The sequence below is a fragment of the Aethalodelphis obliquidens genome, unplaced genomic scaffold (genome assembly GCF_003676395.1).
Source record: "Aethalodelphis obliquidens isolate GAN/ISIS:26980383/991018 unplaced genomic scaffold, ASM367639v1 scaffold14, whole genome shotgun sequence".
NCBI classification, from domain to species: Eukaryota; Metazoa; Chordata; class Mammalia; order Artiodactyla; family Delphinidae; genus Aethalodelphis; species Aethalodelphis obliquidens.
Window position 1 is genome coordinate 16,413,752 of NW_020837958.1, and position 21,192 is coordinate 16,434,943.

At 33.8% G+C, this 21,192-nt stretch overlaps 1 protein-coding gene across 4 annotated transcripts in view; it reads right to left on the reverse strand.

Annotated features, from left to right (window-relative positions):
* The window catches only part of ELP4 (elongator acetyltransferase complex subunit 4), a 226,466-nt gene that overhangs the window by 158,411 nt on the left and 46,863 nt on the right, over positions 1-21,192 (reverse strand). For all 4 annotated transcript variants that reach the window (XR_003434501.1, XR_003434500.1, XM_027115112.1 and 1 more), the window contains exon 4: positions 6,510-6,638. Coding sequence is in view for 2 of the 4 variants with exons in the window: in XM_027115112.1 (XP_026970913.1) it covers positions 6,510-6,638 (129 nt within the window). In the remaining 2 variants the exon portion in view is untranslated. The remainder of the gene's footprint in view (positions 1-6,509; positions 6,639-21,192) is intronic.

Genomic DNA, 21,192 nt, shown 5'->3' on the forward strand with positions numbered 1-21,192 from the left:
ACATGCACACATCTATTACAGGACTGTTGTAGCTGAACCAGTAAGATGGAAATTCAAAGTGTAATGAGGATTTACTATAATAAAGATCTAATATGCTGTCATAAATTGCTGGAGCCATGGTAGGCCTTGGTAGTAGAGCTCTACAATATTGAAAAACTTAAGTCTCAGAATATGCTGTAGGCTATGAATTCTTGGCGTGAAGAGGGAATAGGGTTTGATGATTGGATAGGAAAGAAGGAGGCATGGCCATGTAGGAGAGAAAATCAAAATCACAGGATGAGGGAAGGTAGGTTTCTAAAAACTACACACGCCTCCAAGAGGAAGAAGCACTACTTTATGCTTTACTAGCTACTGTTATTTATTTAGGTGTACATATTCTTATTCTTTTTTGCATTCCCTAAATGGGAATATGACTACACTCTTAAGGACCTGGTGATGACTTGAATTAAGAGGCATCTCTGATAATCAACCGAATACCTTTCTGTTACATTATGTTTTGGACGACTTGTTTAATCTTTACTCATAACAGTGTTAACTATAGTTTGTCCCAAGTAAAATACAGAAAACCAGGGTTTTACTGTTGTTGTTTTTAAAATGATAATGGCAAGGTAAGGTCTGGATTTATAAAGTAGATAGTGAAGAGTGATCCTCAAAGTCTACTCAGTCTTGGCGAATCATCATATATAAAATTTGTGTTACAGGCAAATATACATGCTAGTGACATTTCAAAGAAAAGCAAAGAAGCCAGAGATGATTCTATTTTCTAAACTTGACAGAACTTACTTGTAAATACTAGTAAACTTAAGTTTGACCATTGACTGTAAATTCAAAATAAGCTGCTAATTTATGTGTATTAATTAATACAACTCAACTCACTTTAACATTTAATTCACAAACTATATGTCATTCACTCCTGTATTCAACAAATAACTATTGAGCACCTACCATATGCCAGTAAAACAAAATAGTAAAAGTTTTTTTCTCCCATTGGTTCACACTCTAGTAGGAGGAGATGGATGATATATTATTTGCTAGATGATGGCAAGTACCCTGAAGAGAAATATGGTGGTGAAAGGGGATGAGAGAAAGAGTGAGAGGTTTTATTTTATACAGAGTGACAAAGGAAGACATTCCCGATAAAGTGATATTTTAATGGAGTCCTGAAGAAAATGGGAAAATAAGTCGTCTGGAGAACATCATTGTAAGAACATAATTTTTAGAACACTGAAGCTGTAAGCCTTGAAAACTGAGGCTTGTGTTAATGTGTAACCTCTGAGAAGTTTACCCCCATAATAACAACGGCAAGCACACCATACTCTAAAAGTAAAAACAGAGCAAGCAGTATTTACTCATATGTGAAAGGGGGCAGGAATGGCATCTGTAATTACAATATAGAAGGAGACAATTAACTATAAAGAAACAAAGAACTTTCTCCCCAAGTTTAAACAGATTTTATAAGAAGCAGCAAGAAAAAAAGGTTTAAAGTTTCAATCACTTGCATTTTCACTGACAATTTCACTTCAAGAATGTTAGTGACCAACGAAAAGACCAAAACCTAGCTAAGAGTAAAAATAAAAGAAATGGAAGATATAAATATTTTATATGATCTAAAACTGAATTGGTATATTGTCTTTACACAAAAGCTAAATTCAACTTAGAGCTTACGTTCTTAATGACTTTCAGAACATACCAGTAGAAAAAATTAGAAATACAGTCACTCTTTACAAAAGAGTCACCCTTAAGCCCAGTTACTTAAATGAATCAGCCAGATTAAAGGCATGAAGTTCTTTGCTATTAGGGTTCTCAAGTGCTAGTCTCTACATTGCTTGTCTGTTTTAATCTTTGTAAATTAACTCACGTTTTCCCGAGCAGAATAACTACATTTATTCTGGTCTCTTGTACCCAGTTTTTCAATCCCATTCTAAGCTATGCCTGTAACAAATTCTGATTACATAGAGCTTCCTTTCACTTTTTAATACAAATGTATGGTTTTCTACTGTCCACATATACTGTAATTTATTTAACTAGTTGCTTACTGATGGACATTTAGGTTATTTCCAATCTTTTATTATTAAAAAAAATGCCTCATAAGTAGGTCATACATAATTCATTGTACATCTGAGTAAATATATTCATGACGTAAATTTCCAAAAGAATCAAAGGGTATACGTTTTTGTAATTTTGAAGGACACTGCCAAATTACCCTCCACGGAAGCTGTACCTATTTACATTTTTACCAGCAAAGTATGAGAGTACTAGTTTCTTCCCACCTTTGCTAATTTAGTGTCTTACCAAACATTTTAGATTACTGACAATCTAATAATAGAAAAATGGCAGGCCAGTATAGTTTTAATTTGCATTTCTTTTATTATAATTGAAATTTGGCATCTGTTCTTGTATGTTTAAGGACTACCTAAGTTTCCTTTTTACTTTTTTTCCTGTTTTCAAAAATTTAGTTGGTAGACTATTCCTTATTCTACTATGAGTTGCAAATAACCCCTCTCCTATTTGTAGTTTGTTCACAGTCATTTAAATAAATCTCACTTAAAAATGATACTATTCAAATAGCTTTCCCATCTAAATTAGAACAATTTACCATTGCTTAATATCCACCTATTACAACACATCTTATACTTGGTACACAGTTGATGCTTAATCAATATTTTCTGACTGAATGAATAAATGGCATTAACACAGGTGATGGAGATACAACAGAAAATATAATAAAACAAGCTCTCTGTCCTCTAGAGAATTCTGTCTGGTGGAGAAAAGAATTATACTACCAACTAACTATAAAACAATGTAGAGAAGTACTTTAAAATGCATGTGGTGCTATGGAAACAAATATAAGAAATTAGATAATTACATATCATTTGCCCTTGGAGAAGGATAAGTTGGTGAATAAGAAAGCGAAAAGCATCACCAGCAGAAATACAAGCAATTCACAAAGAGCAGTCCTCATAGGATGGGTGAATATAGTGTTTTATATACACACAGGACAGAGACTAAAAAGGTAGGCTTGGATTAGGTGGTATAAATCTTGTATACAACTTGAGAAGTTTATATTTCACATTGTGGGTTTATAATGGGTTTCATCTCACATTCTAATTCTTATTAACTGGTAGTGACCACCCAGACATTCTGCAGAGAATTCTAAGGCTATGTCTAAGGTTGGCAGGAAGGTAATGTGATTGACAGTCTGCCATCCATTTAGAAGGGGGCAGGAAACAGGAAACCAAATTAGGCATTTTCAGTTAAGAGGTGTTATAAACGTATTTCTGTAATTGGGAAAGGTAACACTGATGTCAATGTGGAAGACTAGAGAAGTGTGGAGTATGGGAATTGTCTTATTCAGATAGAATTTCCCCCACTTTTCTACCAGTATGATAATGTCTGGTAGACTTCAAAGTGTTCTGAAAAATGAATGAAGGAAACAATCAAATGGAGGGGCCTTCAATAGGAGCAGAGTTCATAAGCTTTATTTCGTAGGCAGATTTACTGACATGTGTTTTGACTTCTCAGAAAATTTCCCCTCACATCCTGTCTCTTAGTTTATCCTAGATAGGAGAGGTTACCAGACAGCTTGAAAATGTAATGGTTGAAAATGAAATGTACAGGAATAAAACAGTAATTCCAAAGAACCACTACTTATATTGAATATTTATAGGCAACTATATTAGATAGAAATGGCTTAATTAGTTCACTCACTCTGTCTTGCAACCCTAGAATAAAAGATTCTATAGGGAGATTATGGAAGAAATGCAATAATCTATTTGGGTAAAAAAAAAACAAATCATAATTTTATTTTTAGGAAATATCATCCCATTTACAATAGCATCAAAAACAATAAAATACTTAAGAGTAAATTTAACCAAGGAGGTGAAAGATCTCTACTCTGAAAGCTACAAGACATTGATGAAAGAAATTGAAGAAGACACAAATAAATGGAAAGGTATTCCATGTTCATGGGTTGGGAGAATTAACATGGTTAAAATGTTAATACTACCAAAAGCCATTTATAGATTCAGTACAATCCCTATCAAGATTCTAATGTCATTTTTTACAGAGGTAGACAAAAAACACTAGTAAAATTTATATGAAGCCACAAAAGACCCCAAAAAGCCAAAGAAATTTTTTTATTTTTTTTTTTTATTTTTTTAATTTTTTTTGATGTTGGGGGTAGGAGTTTATTAATTAATTAATTAATTTATTTTTGGCTGTGTTGGGTCTTCGTTTCTGTGCGAGGGCTTTCTCTAGTTGCGGCAAGCGGCGGCCACTCTTCATCGCGGTGCGCGGGCCTCTCACTATCGCGGCCTCTCCCGTTGCGGAGCACAGGCTCCAGACGCGCAGGCTCAGTAGTTGTGGCTCACGGGCCCAGTCGCTCCGCGGCATGTGGGATCCTCCCAGACCAGGGCTCGAACCCGTGTCCCTTGCATTAGCAGGCAGATTCTCAACCACTGCGCCACCAGGGAAGCCCCAAAGAAATTTTGAGAGAGAAGAACAAGGCAGGAGGCATCATACTTCCTGAGTTCAAGCTATACTATAAAGCTATATTAATCAAAACAGTATGATACTGACATAAAAACAGACAAATAGACCAATGGAACAGACTTGAAAACCCAAAAATAAACCCAAGCATATATGGTCAACTAATGTTTGACAAGGTAGCCAAGAATAGTCAACAGAGAAAAGGCATTCTCTTCAATAAATGGTGCTGGGATAATTAGATATTCACATGTAAAAGAATGAAACTGGACCCCTATCTTACTCTACTCACAAAAATTAACTTGAAACGCATTAAAGACTTAAATGTAAGACCTGCAACCATGAAACTCCTAGAAGAAAACGCAGGAATAAAGCTCCTTGACATGGGTCTTGGTAATAAGTTTTTGGATATGACACCCAAAGCATATGCAACAAAATAAAAAATAAACAAGTATGTCTATATCAAATTAAAAAGCTTCTGTACAGCCAAAGAAACCATCAATAAAGTGAAAAGATAACCTATGGAATGGGAAAAATTTTTTGCAAAACATGTATCTGATAAGGGGTTAATATCCAAAATATATTTAAAAACTCATATAACTCAATAGTAAAAAAACCCCCACTAACCTAATTTAAAAATGGACAACGGACCTGAATAAACATTTTTCCAAAGACAAAATTAAAAAGGCCAACAGGTACATGAAAATACACTCAACAACACTACTCATTAGGGAAATGCAAATTAAAACCACAATGTTAAGTTGTTAAAATAATCACCTCACACCTGTTAGAACAGCCATCATGGAAAAGATAAGAGACAACAAATGCTGGCATGGATGTGGAGAAAAGGGCACCCTTGTGCAGTGTTGGTGGAATTGTAAATTGGTGCAGTGATTATGGAAAGTAGTATGGAGGATCCTCAAAAAATTAAAAATAGAACTACCATATGATCTAGCAACTCCACTTCTGGGAATATATTCAAAGGACATGAAAACACTAACTCAAAAAGGTATCTGCAACCCTATGTTCATAGCAGCTTTATTTACAAAGTGTCAATTGATGGATAAATGAATAAACAAGTTGTGAGATATATACAATGGAATATTGTTTAGTCATAAAAAATGAGGAAATCTTGCCATTTGCAACAAGGATGGAACTTAGTGGCACTATGCTAAGTGAAATAAGTCAGACAAAGAAAGACAAATAATGTATGATCTCACTTACATGTGTAATCTAAAAATAAAACAAAATAAAACAGAAATTAACTAACAGAAAAAACAGATTAGACGTTGGGTACCAGAGGCAGAGGGTAGTGGGAGGGAGAATTGGAGGAAGGTGGTTAAAAGTTACAAACTTCCAGTTATAAGGTAAATAAGTACTAGGGATATAATGTACATGATGATGACTATACCTAAGACTGTTGAATAATATATAGGAAAGTCTAAGAGAGTAAATCCTAGCATTCTCATCACAAGGGGAAATATTTCTTTTTCTTCTTCTTTTCATTTTCTCTATACGAGATGATGGATGTTAACTGAACCTACTCTAGCAGTCATTTCACAATATATGTAAATCAAACCACCATGCTGTACACCTTAAGCTTATACAGTGACATACGTCAATTATTTCAGAATAAAACTGGGAAAAAGTCATCTTGATAAGACACTTTACAAATGAAATAACTAATTATTTAAACAAACAAATATAGGGCTTCCCTGGTGGCGCAGTGGTTGAGAGTCTGCCTGCTGATGCAGGGGACACGGGTTCATGCCCCAGTTCGGGAAGATCCCACATGCCGCAGAGCGGCTGGGCCCATGAGCCATGGCTGCTGAGCCTGCGCGTCCGGAGCCTGTGCTCCGCAACAGGAGAGGCCACAACAGTGAGAGGCCCGCGTACCGCAAAAAATAAATAAATAAACAAATATACATTGTATTACATTTAAAGAATAACAAGTATACCACAAGAGATCTTGTAAAATGAAAACAAATATATTTGCAAATTTTAGAAATAATTTATTGACTTGCCTCCATCTTGGGTAATAACTGGTAACGCCAAGCTATTTTCATCTTAATGTTAGATTCTGTTTTATGATTACATATGTCTTCATCACATTCTTTTTTACAATTATCATCAAGTAATGGTGCAGGAAGTTCCTAAGAAAACAGAATGACATATTACTGAGCAACTGTGGTAAAAAAAAAAAAAGTGAAAATTTTCTTAAATCATAATATTAGCAATACTAGAACTTTCCAATGTATTAAAAATTGACACCTTCAAATTGATTCAAGCATAAAATCATGACAATATAGATATTTCTAAAGCAGAGAAAGAGGGTTTACCTAATATTAAATGTGAAGTTTAAATTTTTACCAGTGAACTAGAATTTAAAGAAAATACTCTAATTTTTATACTAGCAAAAATCAAATGCTATTGCAGGAGGCTATGATCATTAGAAAAATTTATACACTTCAAGCAAAGTCTAGAATTAGCACTTATGTATTACATGTAATTATTGTTATGTTTGCCACAAGGTAAAAATAAAGCATGTGCATAATCCGTTTACTGGTTTGTAATTCTAGAATTCAAAAAACTCATTCACCGAAATAATGGGTGAAGTAACAACTAAGAATAAAGACATTTATTTTGCCCATATCACACATTAGTTTTGCACCTGCAAGCCTATGATCTTCTTTTAAAAATGAAAATAGAATTTAAAATCTCTGATTAAATGAAGAGACATTGAATTCCAATTTTTCTTTTCTTTCTTGGAAGCTGACCTACTACTGAGTGACCTACTGAGTGGCTACAAGAAAACATATAGAAACATGGTTTTGTGAAGAGGTACTATAGAAATAATCCAAAGAAAAAGGTACACATGTTTTTTGCAGAAGGAAAGCACCAGCAATAATTTTGTTTTTTATTAGCTAGAATCATAAAGATAATGTGGGGCATTTGGATAGTAAACATAATCTTGTGCCACGTCATAAATTAGTCCAAGTTGCGACTTTTACTTTTCAGGATCAAATTTACTTATGCTTAGAATCATGTCAACTAATCACCTAGAAATACAGTAATCATCATATATCTTAGTCTCCTCCTAAAAGATCTCAAAGTGGATTCACTCTATAATATATGCCACTATTAGAAACTAGTTGTATCATTAAAACTCTGAATACATCATTCCTAGCAAAGCATTAATCTCTTACAGAATATAAAGTAACTTATTTTTCCAATGGAAACAAATATTTGTGAGGCATATAGTTCAACCCAACACAGCAGTTATGAATTTGAATTCTGCATCCAGACTGTTTAGATTCAAATCTTGACTTTACATTAGAGTTGTGTCTGTGGTTACGCTGACCACTAGTAGCACCTCTATATGCCTCCACTGATTAACGGAAAAAATGTAGATAATAGTATTTACTTCATTGGTTTGTTGTAAGTAATAAATGAGTTAAAAATGTAAATGCAGAGAATGGTACCTGCCACATGTTAAGCATTCAATAAAAGTTCGATTATGAGAATTCAGTCAAATAATTGTCTTAACTATTACTCAGAGCTGCACATTTTTTTATTGCCAATATTAGGCAATGTTTAGTATAAATATTTGTGTTAACTTTTTTGCAATCTCAGGAACACTTACTAATAGTTTTAACAAAGGTCATCCAAAACAGAACAACAAAAACATTAAAAAATTTTTTTGCAAAAGAGATGGAATGTATATTTTTAAAATGTATACCACACTTTCTTTCATTGATTAAACTATATCAATTTTGAATAGAAATGTTCTAACATTAAGGTGTATAGTATTAAAGAACTAGACCTAAAATATTAGAGACCTCATTAATATGGCTAACATATGTAAACAAAAAATAGGTAAGCATTTCCTTATATATCTTATTAAATATGTCATCTACTCCTAGGGCGGACATTTCACTATTTTAAAAACTGTTACAAGTAAGGTGAAAATTATAATGATTCTAATTTTAGTATTGATAAAACAGATGCTTATTTCCTAAAGCTAAGGATGAAAATGTTCAAAATATGTATAGAAAGTACACTCTAGTAACATCCATCTAAAGGTTATATATATAAGGTTTATAAGATTATATATATATAAAGGTTTTTATATATATAAATAATAAATATATATATACATGTATATAGATATGTATTTTTAATTGAGATAAAATTCACATAAAACAAAATTCATCATTTTAAGCATTTTAAAGTGTACAGGTCAGTGATTTTTAGTATATTCAGAGTTATGCAAACATTACCACTTTCTACTTTCAGAACATTTTCATCACTCCCAAAAGAAACCGCATACTCATTAAGCAGTCACTCCCCATTCCCCCTTCTCCTAGTCCTTGGCAATCATTAACCTACTTTCTGTCCCTATGGTTTAGTCTATTCTGGACATTTCATATAAACAGAATTATATAACACATGGCCTTTTGTGTCTGCTTTCTTTCACTTAGCATGGTGTTTTCAAGGTTCATCTATGTTGTAGCATGTATGAATACTTCATTCTGTTTTATGACTGAATAATATTCCATTGTATGGATATGTCACATTTGTTTATCCATTCATCAACTGGTAGACATTTGGATTGTTCCCACTTTTTGGCTATTAAGACTAAAGTGGCTATGAATATTCATGCATGAGTTTTTCTGTGAACATATATTTCCAATTCTCTTGGGTACATACCTAGGAGAAGAATTGCTGGGTCACAGGGGAGCTCTGTTCAACTTTTTGAGGAACTACAAAAATGTTTTCCACAGTGGCTGCACCATTTCATATTCCTACCAACGATGTTTGCAGGTTCCAATTTTTTCACATCCTCTCTAACACTTTTTCTTTCTTTTTTTTAAAATAGCTATCCCAGTGGGTATGAAGTGGTATCTCATTGTGGTTTTGATTTGCATTTCACTAATGACTAATGATGTTGAGTATCTTTTCATGTGCTAGTCTTGGTCATTTGTATATCTTCCTTGGAAATATGTCTATATGTCCTTGGCCCATTTTTTAATTGGGTTGTTTATGTTGATGAGTTGTGATAGTTCTTTATTTATTCTGGGTATTAGACCCTTATCATGTACATGATTTACAGATATTTTCTCACATTCTGTGAGTAAACTTTTTTACTTTCTCAGCAGTGTCTTTTTTTTTAAACATTTTTATTGGAGTATAATTGCTTTACAATGGTATGTTAGTTTCTGCTTTATAACAAAGTGAATCAGTTATACATACACATATATCCCCATATCTCTTCCCTTTTGCGTCTCCCTCCCTCCCACCCTCCCTATCCCACCCTTCTAGCTGGTCACAAAGCACGGAGCTGATCTCACTGTGCTATGCAACTGCTTCCCGCTAGCTATCTATTTTACATTTGGTAGTATATATATGTCCATATACACACTACCACTCTCTCACTTTGTCCCAGCTTACACTTCCCCCTCCCTGTGTCCTCAAGTCCATTCTCTAGTAGGTCTGTGTCTTTATTCCCATCTTGCCCCTAGGTTCTTCATGACTATTTATTTATTTTTAAGATTCCATATATATGTGTTATCAGCAGTGTCTTCTGATGTAAAAACTTTAATTTTGATGAAGCCCAATTTATTGTTTTTTTTTCTTTTGTTGCTTGTACTCTTGGTGTTATATTTAAGAAACTGTTGCCTAATCCAAGATCAAAGAAAACAAAGGTCAAAGAAAACCTTTGTTTCCTTCTAAGAGTTTTAGATTTAGCACTTCTAGACAGAAAAATAGAAAATACAGCAGAGGAAAATATCAAAGAAAGAACCTAAGAGAAATTTCCAGAAGTGAAAATTATGACATTTTAGATTTAAAATCCTATGGAGTACTCAAACTGTGAATGAAAATAGACCTACATCAAAGCACATAATTCTGACATTTTAGAACAAGAGGGGCAAAAGAAAATACCTGAAAACCTTCCAGGGGTTGGGTGGGGACAGGTCAGGAATATGAATGGCATCAAACTTTGCAAACGCAACACTGGACTTTACAGAGGGAAGTTATTTCTAGCCTAGTGTTCTATAGTCAACCAAACTAATGTAAAATTTTCAGACGTACAAAATTAAAAAAAACCCAACTTTATCATCTCACACTTACCCTCTACTTCCATTCATTCTCAAAGGCAACTGTTAGGATGAAGAAGGGAAGCACCAGAATAACAGCTATGTAGACAGCCTACAGAGCAAGCAATCCATTTGGAAGAAGATGGAGAAGTCTAGGGAGATGATGCTTAAACACATTAAGGGGGAGTTTTAGGGCTTTAGTGGAAAGTTTGGAGATGAACTAATAATTGATACAGTTGAAAAAAATGAGGCAATGATTAACTTCAGAAAAAATAATTGGTGTACCAAAAAAGGGGATACACATAATATAGAATGTTAAATACTGTAATGAATAAATTGACACAACGTAAACAATGAATAACTGACTTGACCAGGGAAGACAACTTAAATATACTGAAAGGAGAAACAGAGACATAAAGAGAATGTGTGGTATTAAATGAGAACTAAATCTTCATATTTTATCTATAAATTGACACAAAAACTTAAAAAACAAAAAGCAATACAGAAATAATAAGGCAAATAAGTGCCAAAAGAAAGAGCTGATGGTGGTCTATGCACACCCCACCAACCCCAAACTCATTTTTTTTTTTCCCCAAACTCATTTTTATATCAATATTAAAAGGAACACCTCCCACCAATGTTAGGCATTTCAAAAAAATTTATTTTGCAGTATTGAGTGAGTTATGGAGTCTCAAAGGGCCGATTAGGTGTACTATCTTTCTTCTGAGGAAAAACAGCTTAAATATTTGTTATTCCATGAAGTAGTGTGTTTGTATTAAAACCATCAGATTAGAAGAGTGATTGGTGCTTGAGACAAAGAAAGCTCTTTTGGGAATATCCATATATGATGATGACTATCCAATCCAAGAGACCCTCTCTGAAGTGAAGTTGCAACATTAAAGGAAAGAAATGAAATAGAGGAAATAGCAGTCTACTCCACTCCCCCCACCTCTCTTCTTCCATTTAATTAACTACAGATGTTTCTTCCTTGCAAACTGAATGTCCATATTGCATTCACTACAAAATTCAACACAACAAAAAGCATGTGACTTTGTATCATTGCTAGCATTGCCAGCATTATTCCTAGTGTTTTAGAAGTCTCAACTTAAAAAAAAATCTATACAAAAATTCTTCATATGTCTTTATTTAGATAAAAAAGCCTTCTCAGGGGCTTCCCTGGTGGCTCAGTGGTTGAGAGTCCGCCTGCCGATGCAGGGGACACGGGTTCATGCCCCGGTCCGAGAAGATCCCACATGCCGCGGAGCGGCCGCTGAGCCTGTGCGTCTGGAGCCTGTGCTCCGCAACGGGAGAGGCCACAGCAGTGGGAGGCCTGCATACCGCAAAAAAAAAAAAAAAAAAAAGCCTTCTCAAATTTCAGTGATTCCACTGTGAGATGCTTAAGGGTAGGGACTATGTCTTAGTCTCTTTTCATCATTAACACCTGCTATGGACTGAATGTTTATGTCCTTGCAAATTCTTATGTTGAAACTCTAACCCTTTAATATTATAGTATTTGGAGATAAAGCCTTTAGGGAATTAAGGTTAAATGAGGTAATAAGGATGGGGCCATGATCCAATAGGATTAGTGTCTTTATAAGAAGAGACACTAGAGATCAAGCACTCTCTCTCTCCCCACACATGCAAAAAGGAGCAGTCATGTGAGCACAAAGTGAAAAGGTGGACAGCTACAAGTCAGAAAAAGAGCTATCACTAGAAACTGAATCAGCATGCACCTTAATCTTGGACTTCCCACCCTCAAGAACTGTGAAAAAATAAATTTCTGTGGTTTAAGCCACCCAGTGTCTGATATTTTGTTATGGTAGCCCAAGGTGATGGGGATTTTGGTATTGAAAAGTGGTATGCTGCTGTATCAAATACGTAAAAATAGAAATGTGGCTTTGGAACTGGGTAACGGATAGAGGCTGATGAGTTTTGAGGTACATGCTACAATTATGGATGTTAAGTGTGATTCTGTTGAAGTTTCATAAGGAAATGAGGAACACATTATTCAAAACTGGGGAAAGGTGATCCTTGTTATGAAGTGGCAAAAAACTTGGCTGAACTGTGTTCTACTGTTTTGTGGAAGGTACAACTTGTGAGTGATGAAACTGAATATTTAGCTGAGGAGATTTCTAAGCAAATTTCTGAACAGCTTGGTTCCTCCTGAATGCTTATAGTAAAATACAAAAGGAAAGAGATAAATTAAAGAAACTGATAAGCAAAAAGGAACCAGAACTTGAAGATTTGAAAAATTTTCAACCTATCAATATTGCAAAAAATAAGAAAGCTTGTTCTTAAAGTACACTAAGGGTTTGGCTGAATAATCATTTGATAAAGAGATCATGGGTACAACTCTTAGGCTTAATCAGCCATCTCACAGAAGCCAGGAACAGAGATGAGATTATACCAGTAGAGAGGCGGCCAGTTTGAACTAAAGGGACTACAGAAGGCAAGATGGTATTAAGGAATTCTTTGACTTTACAGGACAAGATCACAGAGCTATTTGGTTTCAAACATGCGCTATCCTTCAAGAAAAGGGACTTCCCTGGCAGTCCAGAGGTTAAGTCTTTGCCTCACAATGCAGAGGGTGCGGGTTCGATCCCTGGTTGGAGAGCTAAGATCCCACATGTCTCGCGGCCAAAAACAGCAAAACATAAAACAGAAGCAATATTGTAACAAATTCAATAAAGACTTTTAAAATGGTCCACATCAAAAAAACTTAAAAAAAAAGAAAGAAAAGAGAATAAGGACCCCAAAACTGATTCAGAGATCATCAGGGTTGCCACTCCCACCACAGGCCTGAAGTGTACAGGCCTGAGGGATAAGGCTGCCCCCACCTCGGTTTAAAAGGGTGCCCCGCCCAGCTGAAGAGGCATGATGTTGCTACCCCAGTGGGCCTAGAGGGCAGAGGATTGAACCAAAGAGACTTATTCTTGGGCCTTAAGATCTAATGAAATTTGCTTTGTTAAATTTTAGACTTGCTTGGGATCCATCATCCATTCCTTCTTTCTCCCTTGGATTTGGAATGTTTCTCCTATGCCTGTCCCACAACTGTATTATGGAAGCACATAACTTGCCTGGTTTCACAGGTTCACTATTGGTTTTTGGGTTGGACTAAATGTATTTTGCATGCGAAAAGAACATGTATTTTAGGGGGGACACAACATTCAGTCCATAACAGTGTCTGGCATACAATAAGCATTCAATAAACGTTTGAGGGTAAAATAAATGATTGCTAACAAATTTCTGTTTCCAATCATTCTACAATTTCTGGGCCTAGATTTTTAACTGCCTTCTGAATATTCTACCTGAATGTTCGACTGCATGTCAAACTCAAAGTACATAATAAATCAGGTTATTGTCTTTCATTCTTCTTTTCTCCCCTTCTCTCAGCTCTGCCTCCTCCTTACTTTCTCTACAATTATTTCCTCAGTCACTGAAGACTAGTTAATTCCCTCTCCTGGCTCAGGGCAGCATGCATCCATAGACCTCTCAGTTAACCCTTAAATATCTCAGAAAGAAGATATGATTATACTTTGAACGTTCTTTCATACTATTCTCTTACAAAGTGGATAATGTGTGCATGAGAATTGTTAAAATAAAATTCAAAAAATGGTCACACCAAATGTTAAAAAGAAAGCAGGCAACTGGAATTCTTATACACAGCTGGTGAGAATGCAAAATTGCACAGGTACTTTAGAGCAGAGTCTGGAAATTTCTCTAAAAAGTGAACACTTTCAATATGATCCAGCCATTATCTTCTTAGGTATTTGCTAAAGAGAAATAAAAACATGTCTATACAAAGACATGTACGTGGATGTTCACACAACTTCATTTAATAGTCAAAAGTGGAAACCCAAATGTCCATCAACTGGTAAATGGCTAAAAAAATCAGTTAAAGAAACTCTACTGATATATGTATAGGAATATGGTTAATCTAAAAAGCATTATGTTAAGTGAAAGAAGCCAGATACAAAATATTATATACTGCATGATTCCACATATGTAAAATTCTACAAAAAGCAAACTATAAAGATGGTAAGCAGATTAGAGGTTACTAGGGGCCAAGAAATAGATTAGCATTAGATATCTCAGCAACACTGGATTTTAAAAGACAAGGAAAAAATGTCTTCAAAATACGAGGAAATCTGATATTAAATCTAGAATTCTCCATCCAGGAAAACTGCCTATTAACCATAAGTGCAAAATACTTTTTAAAAGGTATATAGTGTTTCAAAAGCTTACCTACCACAAACCTTTTCTGAAAAAATTATTTGAAGATATAATTCAGCAGTATAAAAAAGGAATAAAGAGGTAGAAAGTGTAAAAATAAAAAATGGTAACACTTTTTAATACAATGAAGACATATATATTGTTTATCAAGCATACAATTTTTTTAATGTATTTTATTTTATATAATTGTTAGATGGCTGTCATAAAAAAGATAAGAGATAACAAGTTTTGGAAAGGATGTGGAGAAAAGGGAACCCTGGTACACTGTTGGTGGAAATGTAAATTGGTGCAGCCACTATGGAAAACGGTATGGAAGTTCCTCAAAAAATTAAATATAGAACTACTATATGATTCAGCAATTTCACTTCTGTGTATATATTTGAAGGAAATGAAATCATTATATCAAAGAGATATCTGTAGCCACATGTCACTGTAGCATTTTTTATAAGTCAAGACATAGAAACAACTTAAGTATCCATCAACAGATGAAGAAAATGTTTAATATATAGAATATTATTCAGCCATAAAAAAAATGAAAGGAAATCCTCCCATTTGTGACAACATGATGGACTTGAGGGCATCATGCTAACTGAAATAAGTCAGATGAAGAAAGATAAATGCCATATGAGCTCATTTATATGTGGGATCTAAAAAATCTGACCTCATAAAAATAGAGAATAGATTGGTGGTTGCCAGAAGCAGGGAAATGGGCAGTGGTGGTCAAAAGGTACAAACTTCCAGTTATAAGATAAATAATTTCTGTACATGATAAAGGTACAGCAATGGTGACTATAGCTAACAATACTGTGTTGTATATTCGAAAGTTGCTGAGAGAGTAGATCTTAAAAGTCCTCATCACAAGAAAAACATTGTAACTGTGAGGTGATGGATGTTAACTAAACTTATTGTGGTAGTTATTCCACAATATATACATATATCCAAACATTATGTTGTACACCTTAAAATAATATATGTCAACTACATCTCAATGAAACTGGTGGGAAAAAAGACTTGCTGCGAAGAGAATAAAAAGCAGAACAAGAAAGTTAAGGACTAAACATGAAGAAAAGGAAGGAACTAAAAAGGTGACATGATACTGAGGAATGGAGGGAATGTAAGAAATGAAATCCATTTTCCTGTTCTCTTCAAGTGAAAATGAATGATTAGATATACTAAGAAATGACATTTTTGGGAAAAAAATATTCTGGTACTTTTGTCTTCTAATATTCAGAAATTTCTGTAAGAGTTTGCATTCAACATGTTGTTATATTTGTAAGCCCTAAAATTTTTGAAGTATGCCATCACCTACCCTGCTCACAGTGAATCATTGACCCTATCAGAGATGACCACTGTATCTGTAATCTCTACCATTTGTTGCAATACCTGTATCTAATCAAACAAAAAATTTAATTGATGTTTTGATAAAATGTCTATTTTGAGAGAATGCTAAGAATAAGCTCTTTAATAATCAACTATTATAGCCATCAATCACAGATCAGCATCCTCCCTCATACTTTCGAAAATCACCCCGTCTTGATTTCTAACCCAGTATCCTTGTTTCCTAAGAGGAAGAATATACATCAGATTTTTTGTTCTTTTCTGCAATGAGGTGCTTACAGTTCACATACATTTGGTAATAAGGATCATAAATAAATAAAAATAAAAAGCAGGCATCATAAGTTCCCCACAGAAGATAGGATGGCAAGTATAAAGTGTCTGTCTCTCTTTTAATCAAATACACCAAGTTAGAAAATTAACAAGAATAAAGAAATTGGCAATACCTTTGGACAAAAACAACTATTTGACTTTTTAAAAAAGCTATATGAAAGGAAATTATTACAAACTTTCAATACCAAAGTATACTCCAGTATTTTTTTTATTCTTTTCACCAGAAACACTTATCCTTATCCATAAGATGCTGTAGATATATTTCTTCCCTTTTCAACTCATGTCATTCTGTGCTTACTGCTTTATTATTTTGTGGTCTTTGTTTTGGCAGATGCACAAGCAAAATCTGATTCCAACAGTTTGACCCTTCTCACTTTTTATGTTCTCTAGGGCATAATAAAACCCAAGATACAATCCCTCAGCAGTTAATGAAGCTTAACCTCCCACCCTCTTAATTACCAATGCATTACACCAACTATGGGCATCATATTCCTCTCTTAGCTATTTTACAATTCAGCAGAAGTACTACTGAGCTATTATGTAGCAACATAATCCATGCAGCATGAGAAATCCTTCTTAAAAATAAAATCTTTTGATCCTTGCAGGTTTCGGTAACTGTATAATTAATACTACTTAAGCATTATGCATGTATCGGTAAGTATATTATATTGTATCAGTAAGTATATTACTTTGTTGATTTATGGGGGTTTTTGGAGGGAATACTTATTTTCTGAAAGTTGGAAAGAGAAACAAATCCAAAGATATTACTGATTATCATAATTTGAATACAAACATGGTCCAAATATTTAACCTGAATATTGATTTAGTAAAGGTATGTTCTCCACATTATCTTCATTTAACTGTTCAAAAGTATGGGGCGAGGAGTGACTTTAATTGTTAAAAGCATTCAGAAATGTAGACTGCAGGGAGTAAGTTAGAAGGTCCTGGGGTGTAGTTGATGTTACATGTTTTTAAAACTCAGAGATTTTAAGATTAGTAATGAGTGAATTATCTTGTTTCAAACCAAATGCAGTACAGATTAGGGGACATCTTAGTACAATTTCAGATATTTTTTCTTGAATATAAAGATAGAAAAATTACTGCTATTACAAGAAGGATGGTGAAAAACACTTTCACATCAGCATACAAAAAGTATTTTAACTAAACTCTCAAGTTAAGCTACTGACAAAACTGATGCTTGTAATTTGGCAAGCAAATCACATTTCTCCTTAAAATGTAAACCAGAAATGTGCTGAGAAAGCTGGAAAAACCTCTCTTTCAATTTTCCTGACTAAGATAGAGGGAAGGAGCAGGATACATGAAGGAAAGGAAATGGAAGTCTGTACTAGAAGTATTCAGAAATGAAGAGAAAGAGTTGCACTAAGTTTAATAATAATATCTTCAATTAAATGCAAATATAATTTAATTATTTTAAAACATTACATTCTAAACCATCACATTTTTAAGAGCACCAGTCACAGAAGGATCTCAAAGCAATTTTGACGTGTATTAACCTCTGAGTTCTACTGCAATCTAGTAGTGAGAATGGGAAGATGAGGTACAGGCAAATTTACATTCCTTATCTAGGTCCTAGCAATATGCCTGCTAATACCATAAACAGCACTCCTAGTCTTGACCAAAGCAGCCACAGGTTTCAGTACTGTCTATTGATGGCATTGACTTAAAAGGAGTTTAAGGGGAAATGCACTGAGTGTCTTGGCATTCTGATATTAGCTTCTGTAATTATTTTCTCACATATATTAAAAAACTCAAAACTGTCAAGCTGTTAAGAACAAGACTCTATGAGGTCTATATTAATTTTATCAATTTTCCTCAATAGATCAACTTAGATACAGAATTTATGATTTTATAAATCAAAACATAAGAGCTATATTACATATTCCTTCAAAACAGTCTCTTTACTTCAAATTGACTTCTTAAGAAGAAAGCTTAAAATAAAAATACCATGTTTTTACTTATAGAGAGGCAAGAATGCACTGTTGGAATCTGTTAATATTTTTATCCATAAAAATTGGAGTTTTCCTTTCTAGGTTTTTTTTACAAAGTAAAGTTCTTATATTCAATGCTGTCAATGTTTAATCTGGCTCTGACTGCACAACCAATAAAATTCATACTCAGAGAGATAATACAAGTTAAAGTGAAGAGAGCTACTAACTAGGTAACTACTATTGTTAAAAATGTGAACTTCTGTGTGTGTATATGTATTATGTATGTGTGTGTATACATACACACACGTATATGTGTATATATGTATATTTTTATATATATTATGTTCCTAGTTATAGAAAGAATAGTGAATGGTGAACAATGTCCTTATAATAGGACATATCTTGATTACAAAACATTTTGTGAATTGTTTTAAAAAGTAGACTAAACTTTCCACTTACTCACTGGTATTAACAGGTTTAGTTATTAGTGAGATCATATGTAATAACTCCTTTTAGTTAATGTTTACTGTATAAGGGTGTATATTAACCTGTTTTAAGAAAATATGACATATGAAAATCTACATTAAGCAAACAAGTTATGCAATAATAAGTTATAAAAGGATTCTTATGCTGGCAAAGAATTCCTACAAAATTCCTTTAAGTATTAAGTCTCTTTATTGAATATAAACTAATTTCTAAAAACTGCTGTAACTAAAACATTTCTAAATATAATTATTTTAAAAGTTGAGAAAGTGACAATAATCTTATAATTATTTACTAAATCTTTACATTGTTGGAAAAGAAGTATTCTAAAGTTTCATGGATATCTATTGTCAAAGAAATCTCAATTAGGAATGAAATCAGGCATTACCTTCATTTAAGGGGTCCTGATCAGTTAAATTCCTAACTCAGGAGCACACAACAAGTGACTGGTTTTATTTGTTTGATGTGATTTTTTTTTTTTTTTTCCAGAATAAACCCAGCTTATGGAAAGTGTCACAAACAAAAATCCTTAGGGTATTGTGGGGTACTAAATGAAACTGGGTATCACTTTATTTTTATTAAATTTGAAAACTATTTTCTGTAGTACATTTGGTGTTAGTACAATAGAACTCATTCTTTTTGTTCATTGACTACTGAGAAGTAGAGGTAACTGGGTAAAAGCATAAAATAGGTTTTATTTAATTCTATAGCACCCTGTATGTTACAGTCTGTTTTAAGAGATGCAAGGTAAGATCAATATCTCTGATATTGATATGCAAGGTAAGATCAATATCTCTGATCTGAAACTTCATAGTTTCAGATCTGTTTTCTACCTCCAATTTAAGTCTTCATTTTAATGCTCTCTACCATGTTTCTGAAATCTAGCACAGACTTTCAGACTCACATGTATGCACACACAAACTGTAGTGAGAATATTTTACAAAAACAATAAGCACGTTTCAAATGCCTCTGATTTTGTTAATATACCATAATGTGAAAAGATGGATGTGAGGAACTAAGGCCCTTTTCTGCAACTGCCTGTCAGTTTCTGGTGAACAAAAAAAACTTAAATTAGGAAAGAAACACTGAAAGAATCATCCCAACACTAGCTGGAGAAATAGCCCTATATTTTGGGGGTTTTCAACAGTAGAGTTATCCTTTTGTACATAATAAATCTTCACAGACTGTCTATTTAATTTATGATCCTTGATAGTATACAGCCTTTCTCCTTCCACGGTATCCTTTAATGTTTCATTAAATGGGACAACATGTTCATTTGGGAGGCTGATTTTCTTTTAGTTTGAATGGCTCTGGTTTTCAAATTTTGAAGTCATTTATCCACCCCCAAAAGGATTGAATACTTTCTCTTCTGAATACTTTTTCAGAAAAAGTATTCAAAAGAAAAATAAGCCCTATTTCTAATATTCCCAATGCTGACTTTATGTGGCTTCTTTTCCAAGAATGATAAAACTAATAATAGTTCTAAGATTTAAACATTTCTTTTGCCTATAGCAAATCCATCAAGTATTCACAACCATTCATTTTTTTATGGGTTCAAAATAAAATTTTTAAAGTAAATGTGAGGGCTGGAACAGGTGTTTTAAGATTTAGAAAGCAAAACTCCAGATATTTCATTTTTAATTTGGAGCTCCGGAATAAGGTAGGCAGGCTATCATCCCTATCTTAATATGAAAGGTTAAGTGACTTATGCAAGGTCCTGTAGCTAGTTAAGCAGCAACACAGAAATTAAAATCTAAGCTCAGATTTGAAGTATATTTCATCTTCTTAAGGATAAATATCCTATTACACAGTGTGGCATTTTGCTATATAACTTAGGCTACTTTTCTGCATGCAAAATTCCTTTCTTTTGTTGACTGATGTACAAACATCAATGCCAAATGTGTGTTTATTTTAGTGTTATATCAAAAATTTCTCATTAGGTAGTGACAGAGAGGTGGGTTTATTTTCTTTTATATTTTTTATCTTATCTTTCATTTCCTCGTTGGAAAATAAGGCACATACCATCTTTTAAAAGCTGCCTACAAATGTAGGTCACTGGAAACAGTACTGAGCTTTTGCATGTTTTTTCTTAGTCTTTTTAATTTGCCAAAGAAACTCGAACTGTGGCTGCCAGGGGAGAACTCAGAATTTTAAATAAGCTCTCACAAGTAGCTAGGGAGGGAAAAAAAGAGGGGAACCCTAGGGTCAAACAGCAAATTTCTGGCTCAACTAGCACTGAAAAGCTTATAGATAGCCTGATAATTTTCTGAACAAAT